Raw genomic sequence first — 10,320 nt, forward strand, 5'->3', positions numbered from 1 at the left:
GAGGACCAGCTGATCGTGCAGGATAGTGAAATGACGAACGATTTGTTCTTACGAGCGCAATCTTCCCACGGGGTTCGTCGTCGTCCCTGCTCGCGTCGACTTTCGCCGTCGCTTCCTGGTCCATTCCACACCTCGGGCGTCGCGTACAGCGTCTTTGACGAGCGGCTCGAATCCATCCGGAATGTCCTGGCTCACCCAGACAGTCCTACTCAGAATGTATTTTCGAAGAGACGACCACGCGCAGTCACCTTAAGGCTCCGAAGAGAGAAGAGAAGCATCAACGGCATGCTCGCCCATGCTGGCTAGGCCCTTGCCTATTGACACCAGCCTGTACGTCGGGCCTCTCCGAACACGACTTCTTGGCCTCGGGGCTCCGCGCCAGGCAGCCAGCTGATGCCTACGACATAACATACCATCAACCTGCGACCCTCGACCAAGGTGTACGCATGCCATGATAGTGAGTCAAATGGGCAGCACTGGCGTAAGCAAGACCACAGGATTGTAGGCGTCTGTTGGAAGAGGAGAGCGCGGGACCACGCAGAGATGCAGGCGGAGCCAGAGCGGCGGCCCGAGGGATGTAACCGGGGCGTGTGAGAGCTGGTCTTTGATGTGATCGTCTCGGACGCGCAGTTGATGGCCAATGTATGCGGGGAAGGCGCTGTTGGGGAGTCGTCTTGTGTTCAAGCTCCATATATGCGCTGGGGATTCGGCAGGCCGTGCGCTCCAGGTCGAGTCAGCAGGGCACATGTTTTAGGCGAGGAGAGCTTCCGTTGCGTGAGGCTCGGAGCGAGCTGTGGACTATGACAGAGGGGAAATGAGACAAGAGCAAACGAGAGACTCCGTGGCAAGAGGGATACATTGGTTGCCAACAAATGGGGTAAGGACTATACCTAAAAGGGAAGTTTGACCCTTCACAGCGCCAAGTGGGAAAGAGATGCGCAATACGATCCGTCTAACATCATGTAGGACGTTGTTGACAATGGCAAGAGAGTTTACTAGAATAATCTGCACATTGATCATATGTATCGTCTAACGAAACCAATAGAAGCGCAATCAGGCCGACTATAGTGCCATTTACTTGGTGTGATGGACCGGCAAGATCCTCACTCACATAATTAGGAATGCATTCGTCTCGTACCCATCCGTTTTTGTCTCGCACCCCAACACCCCGTGTATCTAAATATCTGAGGCATTCCTATAGAGCGATTGGCGGTAGGTTACGCCTGCCGACTACCCGGTATGGCACAGTACATGGGCGCTAGACGGAAAGGGAAGAGGGCTCTATCGGAATACCCCAGACGTTCAGATACGCGATCGTGGGGTACGAGACGAGAATGAGTAGTCTATCGTTCACGATGTATGTACCGCATATAGTTGTCCTTATGGGTTATACTACACTCGCCGACCGAATTCTGGTTGCTCTAACAGTCCTACGGTCCGAGGGGCGCGATTTGAGGCAGACCTATATATTATGATCGTCCTCTCCATATATAAAGGCTATAGTATTTAAGGTCTGCCTACGGGGCACAATCTAGTGGGTGATCTCGGTGCCATTTGACTGATTTGCGATCGAGGTGATTTTGCCAGAGGCCATGGTCGATTGGTCGGATTCGATTGGCGCTCGCAGGCCGAACGTCACATCGGCGTCATCGGCGTTGTTGTCACCCTTCCAATATCGGTCATATATTTGCAGCTGTATTATGTAATGAGATCTACTTACTCCAAATATTCTTTCTTTTTGAAGTAGGAAACTTTTCAGAGGCATGCATTAGTCAGGTCTTACTTTGCATAGTGTTATACCACCAATGTATTCGATACAAGCATGCACAAGGATATCTGACCATAGCTACAGTACGCTTGTCAGACTGCTGTTATTATTTTCTTTCTACTTGCTCCTGGACTTCTCCAGCGTCTTGTATAGTCATTCTTGTTATGTGCATAGATATACATTACGACTCTCCAACTTCAGGCAAGCTTGAACTGTCGAAAACCTCGTCTTTTCATTCATTGTAACATACAAGTTCGAATATGGTAATGATATAAGCGACACATCATAACAGTCGTGACTCTTGTGACCAATTGATGGCGGCCGGCATCTCCCGAATCCGACCAATCGACCGTAGTCTCATTTTGCCATCCTCTTAGCGCTGGGAATGATGTAATTCCCTTTTCTGGTATGGTTCTTGCCCCATCTGTTCGCAGTTAAACTTTGTCTCTGCCCGCGTCTCTCATTCGCTCTCATCTCATTTTCTCTCAGTCATTGCCCATGGCCCGCTCCGATCCCCGCATCATTGCGCCTAGAGTGTGTCTCCTGACCACAACGGCCTGCCGAATCCCTAGCGCAGACATGGAGCCAGAACACAAGACGACTCTCCAACAAGCTCATCAAGATGGGTGCCCCGCATACGTTGGCCATCAACTGCGCATCCGAGACCACCGCATCAAAAACTAACTCTCACATGCCTCGGCTGCACTCGGACCGCCGCTCTGCCTCCACCTGCATCTCTTCGCGGTCCCGCGCCCTCCTATCCCAACAGACGCCTGCGATCCTGTGGTCTGGCTTGCGCCAATCGTGTCCATTCGAGTCCCTATCATGGCATGTGCGCGTCTTGGCGAAGGGTAGCAAGCTAATGATATGTTACGTCTTACGCAGTCGGCTAGCTATCTAATGCAGGGTCGCCCCGAAGCCAGAAAACCGTGTTCAAGGAGGACCGACATACAGGGCCTAGCCAGTGTTGACATTGCTCGCTTTTCCTCTCTTTTTGGCGCCCATAGGTAAGTGCTCGTATTCGTCTCCACGAAACCCGGCCTGAGCGGGACTGTGTGGGCGCGCCAGAACCCTCGGGATGAACGCGAGCTGCTACTCAAAGACGCTTTACGCGATGCCCGTCAGGCGGAGGAGATAGGGGACGACAGACGCGGTCCAGAAACCTCGTGGGAATATTGCGCTCACAGATCGCTCGTCAGTTGACTGTACTGCACGATCAGCTGCCCTCTCACCTGCGAACGCGTCGCGACTCCGCACGCCCGTATCAGTTCCCCACCGTCAGCTTTCATCCGCCGCCATATAAGACTCGATGCATACCATCCTCGTTCGCTCACTTTTCGCCTCCAATCGCCTTCTCGCATTATGGCTACTGTAGCTGTCCTCCCCACGCCTCCTGTGTTCGACAAGCTCGGCGAACCGGTACAACCTGCAATCAACGGATCCAATGTGTTCAAATCCTCACAGTCCCCCCCTGCTCCGAAGCCCGAACTTCCCACCCTCGACCGCCTCGGTGCCTCTCTCCAGCCCGACGTCGACATCCAGGCTGTCGCCGCAGCATGGTACCGCACGTTCACGCAGCATGTCTCTGCCGGCGACATTGACGGCATCCTCTCTCTGTTCATCGACGACGGCTGGTGGCGCGACCTGCTCGCGCTGACCTGGGAGTTCCGCACGTTCCACGGGGTGCCGCAGATCCGGCAGTTCCTGAGTGACCAGCTGGTCGCGCGCAAGTTTGCACCCAGTGCGGCAGCGCGTGACGTCGTGCTGAAGCAACCGTACCCGGACCTTGCGTGGATCCAGGCGTTCTTCGACTTTGAGACGGACACTGGGATCGGGTCGGGCGTGTTCCGCCTTGTGCCGACAGCGGACGGGACGTGGAAGGCGTTTACTGTGTACACTAATCTGGAGGACCTGAAGGGGTTCCCTGAGAAGACGGGACTGAATCGGGAGTTCCTGCCTAACCACGGGAAGTGGAAAGACCAGCGTGCGCAGGAGCGCGCGTACGCGGACCGCGACCCGGAAGTAATCATTATTGGGGGCGGACAGAGCGGGCTGGATGTCGCTGCGCGGCTGAAGTTGCTCGGCGTAGATGCGCTGATTGTCGAGCAGCAAGACCGCATTGGGAATCAGTGGAGGTACCGGTATGAGGCACTGTGCCTGCATGACCCCGTGTGTGCGTGTGGTCCAGGCAGCGTATTCTGCTAGGTACAATGAATTCTGACATTGAGTGTTCCAGGGTATGACCACTTGCCTTACATGCCGTACGAATCCGCGTTCAGTATACCTCTTGCGGGCCGCACTGACCCACGACCGTCGCAGTTTCCCTCCGTCATGGCCAGTGTATACGCCAGCACAGAAGGTAGAGAGCACAACATGACGCTTTCTGCAGCTGTGTGCTGATTGATTGTCTAGCTTGCGGACTGGCTGGAGTACTATGCCGAGGCGATGGAGCTGAACGTGTGGACGTCGACGACTGCGACGCGCGTGGAGCAGACGAAGGACGGCAAGTGGGTGGTTGCTGTGAGCAAGGCCGGTGGGCCAGAGCGCACGTTCCACGTCGACCACGTCATACTTGCGCTCGGATTCGGCGGCGGCGTGCCCCGCATGCCGACCTACCCCAACCAGGTTCGTGGTTTTCCAGCTCATGGGGTGAGTACTGTCTGACTGGGCGCCGCAGGATGAGTTCCAGGGCCAGATTCTGCACTCGACACAACACAAGACCGGACGGGACCACATCGGGAAGAAAGTGGTGATCGTCGGCGCTGCGACTTCTGGTATGTGGCAGTGTTCGGCGAGTAAATGCGCACGCATGCTAATAATACATGCAGCCCACGATATCGCTGCGGACTACGCCGATCACGGTGTTGGTAAGGCGGCTATTTAGTGTTTTTAACTTGCGCGATGCTCAAAATGCTTTCGTAGACGTCACCCTTTATCAGCGCAGCCCCACATACATCATGACAACGAAGGAAGGCATGCCGCGCCTGTTCAAAGGTGGGGACGCCCGTCTGTGTTCCTTCCCACACGTCCTGATAGCCTTCTCGTAGACACCTACTGGGAAGGTGCCGGCCCCACGGACGTCGCAGATCGCGTGCACACGTCGATGCCGATTCTTATGGTGAAGGAGCTCCACAAGCGTCTCACGGCCGAGATCGCAGAGGCCGATAAGTGCGGCCGTCCCCCCTTTTTTGTGGATGGAGCGATGCTGATGATGTCATAATCGTGCAGGGAGATCCTCGAAGGCCTGAAGAAGGTTGGGTTCAAGTACTACTTTGGCGACGATGGATCGGGCTTCCTCTACCTCGCGCAAACACGTGGGGGCGGGTACTACCTCGGTGAGTGCCGCCGACATGAGTACAGCCTGTTATGTCCATGCTGATGCTGCATCAGACGTCGGCACGAGTAAGAAGATCATTAACGGGCAGATCAAGCTGAAGGGTGACAGCCCGCTCGCTGGCTTTACGAAGACAGGGCTGAAGTTCGAGGACGGGAGCGAGCTGCAGGCGGACGTCGTGCTCTTTGCTACCGGGTGGGTGTCTCGAGGCGCCGTTCGCTTGCAATCTGGAGGTCAGGCACTGATGAATGCCTGTGGGCAGGTTCGCCGGTGCCGCACAGGCGATCCGCAAGCTTGTGGGCGACGAGATTGCAGGGAAGCTGGGGCCAGTCTGGGACTTGGACGAGCAGGGCGAGCAGCGCGGAGCCTGGCGGTGGCTCGGTATGCCGAACTTGTGGTTCATGATGGGTGCGTGGAGATCCGATGCCGTGTGTTGTTGTCGGGTGCTCACTCCTGAGATACAGGCAACTTGTCGATGTGCCGCTTCCACTCGAAGCACCTTGCCCTTCGTGAGTGCCTATCTGTCCGTCTTCGCCTACCGAAGTGCTGACCGACATGGCGCCTACCTGTACAGAGATCAAGGCAAAGCAGGAGGGCGTGTACGGTACTCGCTATGCGCCTTGATGTCGTTTGTTTTGATGTTGTTGCTACGTCTCGTTTCATTTTGTGGTATCATAGATGTTGTATTATATTTTGTGTAGAAATAAAGATGGACCTTACGCGCTCGCCTTCATGCACATGATTGGCTTCGATTCCGATGGAATCTGGTTTAGCTGTGCTGATCACGATGTTGAGCTCCGATAACAACCAGGGGAAGAATCTAGTAGTACTCTGGGTAATGGTTCTGGTGCGAGCAACGTGCGCCCACTTACGCCCACGCCTTGAAACAGCGGAGCTAGGCATGTCTAGAACATGCCGGCGATCAAACAAGTGACTGCCCTCGACTGGTCTCCTGTCTCGTCAAAATGTACTCGTCACATTTACCGTAAGGCACGCATCCCCTCTCGCCTTGCGATAAGTAATGCCTGGTCTACATTGGGAAGGTGCAACCTGGATGACGACGTTCCCGTCTCTGGGATCATCACGCATAGCACAAATGTCCACACCGAGAATGCATATGCGCCCTATTGCCAATACAGCCTCTGCAGCAAGCCCAAGAGTATCAGCAAGATGTGATCCTGTCGTCGTCCCGCGTAACTCAGTACGGTTCAGCCCATGGCACACGCTGCGTTCCTTGGTCTGATCTTGTGTCCGCATGTCGTTGTCTGCATATCGGCCCCTGCTGTCATCTGTACGGTGCGCGAGCATCGCCATGGCAGTCGCATCCCTACACACGTTGTCGCCCCAAACCTTCTGTCTATTGACAACCAGTTAGTACGAAAGCTCGAAACTTCTATCAGAAGCACGTCCTCCTTCTCAATGTCGGGGCTGAGGAAGGCTTTTCCGCGCGCCCAAATCTGGCGAGGGAACGGAAACAAGAGTCTAGCGAGGACAGCTTGCCCATCCGCTTGAGCAACGGAGCTACCGGCAGCATAGAAAACACACGGAATATATGAACGAGGGGTGTGTTCATTTATTCGATCAGTCCTCCCAGAGTATTACGATGAAAAGGGTAGCGGATCTGCACTTACCAAGGCTGGCGCACCCTTTGACTGACACCCGTGGCTCTTAGCATGGTGTACATGTTCCGAATCTTGTAGACTCGAAGGACTCGGTTTCATATTAGAACAGAGACTCTTTCAAAGACATACCTCGCTATTCTGGTAAGCACATCTCTGAGACTGTTCAGACTGTTGAAGGGAAGAACGAGGGAGTAATAAATATCAAAGTCGGAAGAAAAGGTGAGTGGATGGCAAGATCAAGAAATATCATGATGAGCGTGCATCTATGGAAGAGGCTGAGGCTGCGTATTCCTCGAACTCTATCTCATTACTTTCCACCTCTCCCGCATCATCCTCGCCTCTTGAATTCAGATCATCGTCGAGATCGGAGAAAGCATCCGCGTTACTATCTCCCGCAGAGGGGTTGTCGATATCAGCAGCAAATTCTGCGCTGGAAAGCCACGCTTGTGGAGAAGATTTGCCTTGCGAGTCAACGAAGGATGGGGAGCTGAATTCCTGTGTTGTGCGCTCCGCGGCTTCGCGGATGCAAATGAGGAAGCGGGAGATCAGAATGCTCGACATCCTATATAATGAAGTATGTGATGTGTCAGCAGATACCTCAAGCTATGCATGAGGACTTTACGTACGCAGTAATTAAGATCGTTATATCTATCGTGGAGGAGTGAAACTAGAGTGGTCGTCTCAGTACGGGAAACCAATTTGATGTTTACGGACACGCACGCGAGTGTTATTAATCGCATTCATGGTGAGGTCGACAGTGTTGAGCAGCGAGATGATGCTGTACATGAAATAAGTACCATCGTCTAAGAATATATATATATCTTTCTTACAGAAAATACAATGTACCTGCAATGACGGAACCTGAGTTGCTACAATATACTATGCCGCACTAGTACTTACCATCTCGAAACATGACAGTCGTAAGATTAGGCCTTACATCCCATATCTCACCTACCAATTGTGATCTTACAGAGCTTGTACGACCAATGTAGTACCATGTTGCGGAGATCACAAGTATGTCCGAGGCGACGACGGATGCGCGAGGGACGATCACGACTTCATCGGCAGTAGGGGCGTCAACAAGTACGTTAAGACATATGAGTATAGCAACTCACTCCTGTACACATTTATCAATGTGGATAACACGAAGAGGAAGATGAAGTCTGCATACGCATTATATATGGCTTGAGAGATCGTCACGATGCTCATACATCCAAGTTGAGGAATGATAACCCATGTCTGTTCGGTCATAAGCCACTATGACACTCTTGCGTTAGCCGCAAACACCTTGTCATACTCCATGTACTGACTATGTTGATGCCAACGGGGACCATGCCAAGGAGCCAGACCGGCAGTACCCAGCGCCAGTTGCGTCCGCTTACAGCATGTACACGCAGGGCGGCCACCACTTGAAATACAGAGTAAGAATGGTTCGGGGAATGGGAAATGCGTTGCTTACATGTCGATACGGAAGCGGTAATAAGAAATACCACGTCGAAGGCATACATAGAAGATGCACATCTTGTGGGATGAATACTTCGTAAACATTGGTAACCAGATACAGGGAAACCGACCTCTAGTATGTATGCCGTCAATACAAGATCAGCACATCACAAATAAAATGCTACATGCTTGTGTAGTATTAGTTGAAAGAGGTGTACTTGTAATGATAGTGCCAATGATAGCGAGCCAGTTTATGGCAGAGAGTAGTGTCGCAATGGACCTTCTCCCCCACAGACGTCGTATATCATGTGGTAGGTTCAGGGAGACATAGTAGGCCAGGAGAGCTGAAAGAATGAATATCGCTGGAGCATGGGATGGGTAACGAAGGTACTGACCAGCACATGCATAACTAATACAGTTCTGTTGAAAGCTACACTGATGTAAGTTCTGTAGAGGTCTGTAGATGCATTTAGTTTCACTTGCTTGGATTCCCGCATTGCTTCGATGGCTTGATCCGCTATTTGCTCTGACATTGTCTGACGAGTAATTGCAGGGGTTAGAACGCGAAATGGACACAATGAGGTGGTACAATGAGACAACCATGAGAATTCAGTCCTTATATATGTCTTGAATACAGATTTCGGCATCTGAAGTACTCCCGAAAAGCAGTGTAATCCATGTCACGAGACCTATGCTTGAATGAATAATGCAGAATTTACAGCGCATTCAAGGTCTCTCAACTGAGCGGATCAAGCATATAGATGATGGAGTCGATGAATGTCTGCGGTAGCCTACAAGTTATGGCGTTAAGTGACGGTCCATCAGACCGACGAGATGACGACGGCGTCCCGGGAACCGACTCAGCAGAGAGAGGCCACGTCTGAGGTAAGGAATGCTCATTGACAGGTTCATTCGTTCATAGTTGGTAGATGAAGTGCAGTATTTGCTCACATCCGCGGACATCACGTACGCAGCTGTATGATCTATAAGTTTGCTGCCGCGGGTGAAAGCACAGACAACTGAGTTGCGAGTTACGACAGACCAAGTTGACATTGACAGCGTAGTACACCATGCTGATAGGTCAGACTTCGTTGAAACAGGGTTCACGTCTACATACCTAGATCGAAGGAAGTGCGACGGCCTGACGAATCGAGATGACACGGAAAGTGAGGAACGAGTAAGATGTCGCAACGGGCGTCTTGTTTCCTGTGACCACAATTTCATGATCATCCATGCCTGTCTTTAGTAAGCGGCCCATTATAATGATCAAGTTTTCACTCAAGTCCTTCATACATTATCTGTATTTCCGAATATCTTTGTCGACGTTTTGCGAAGACATGAGGCTGTTGGACCTATAGCAAGACCTGCCCCATCACGCAACATACTAAAGCTACGGACAGCTGCATACTGAGATGAGCCAAAACAGCAGTTAGTGACTCACTGCATCCCATCAAAAATGTGAGCGTATTGATTGATTGTTGACGGCGACCATCTGTTCCGAATCACCGATGTCTTCGGGCTGTGTGCGAAATGTAAACAAACGCTTGTGTGTTTGGCTTGTCGTCTTTGCATAACAGCCTTTAGTACCTGTGATAGGCTGGAATTTGATGCACTGCCTGGCAAAGGAATAGATGTGTCTTGATTTTGACAAGTAGCGTACACAATGATGTAGCAAGCGGACACTTCCCAAATTATCGATCCCAAATGTCTGAGCTGAGTCAATACAGAAAGCGTGCTGTGCAATGACCGGGATCGAGACTCGATTCTTCACAGCAAAATGGATCGCCTTGCGCGTTCGCATATCGACCTCCATGTCGCGTCTCTTGAGCTCACCTCAGTGGCTCGGATCATATGCACTCGGCAGTGTTACGCTGGCAATGTCTGCGTGCAAACGATCAGTAACATATGCAGAGAGCAATTGGTCGTAAATCTACTGCTCCTATTTGCGACGCCCGGCCATGTTGTTGCCAGCGTCATTTTACATGACCACATGTATCTGATATGTCATTTGTTGAGGAGAAGATGTCCTACTCACCAAAGGGATTTTCTCCTCTCGACGTACGACCATGTACTGTAACGCATCCTCGCCAGGGAATTTTGTCGGCATCACATGCTCATAAACAGGTCTAGAATAACATCACGATATACGTAGG

At 51.9% G+C, this 10,320-nt stretch overlaps 2 protein-coding genes across 2 annotated transcripts; one reads left to right on the forward strand and one right to left on the reverse strand.

The window, feature by feature from the left end:
• Positions 1-2,266: 2,266 nt before the first annotated feature.
• Positions 2,267-5,828, forward strand: POSPLADRAFT_1177199 (hypothetical protein; the record flags this gene model as incomplete). Its single annotated transcript, XM_024488479.1, has 14 exons — positions 2,267-2,302; positions 2,346-2,600; positions 3,461-3,941; positions 4,005-4,159; positions 4,181-4,393; positions 4,446-4,542; positions 4,597-4,635; positions 4,691-4,762; positions 4,816-4,936; positions 4,997-5,103; positions 5,159-5,297; positions 5,365-5,510; positions 5,567-5,611; positions 5,677-5,828. The coding sequence occupies 14 exons, from the start codon at positions 2,267-2,269 to the stop codon at positions 5,724-5,726; spliced, it is 1,956 nt and encodes a 651-aa protein (XP_024345013.1). The 3' UTR covers positions 5,727-5,828.
• Positions 5,829-6,970: 1,142 nt separating this feature from the next.
• Positions 6,971-8,232, reverse strand: POSPLADRAFT_1127952 (hypothetical protein; the record flags this gene model as incomplete). Its single annotated transcript, XM_024483684.1, has 6 exons — positions 6,971-7,286; positions 7,351-7,391; positions 7,445-7,545; positions 7,680-7,780; positions 8,012-8,132; positions 8,184-8,232. The coding sequence occupies 6 exons, from the start codon at positions 8,230-8,232 to the stop codon at positions 6,971-6,973; spliced, it is 729 nt and encodes a 242-aa protein (XP_024345014.1).
• Positions 8,233-10,320: the final 2,088 nt, after the last annotated feature.

This window comes from Postia placenta (genome assembly GCF_002117355.1).
Source record: "Postia placenta MAD-698-R-SB12 unplaced genomic scaffold POSPLAscaffold_1, whole genome shotgun sequence".
Lineage (NCBI taxonomy): Eukaryota > Fungi > Basidiomycota > Agaricomycetes > Polyporales > Adustoporiaceae > Rhodonia > Rhodonia placenta.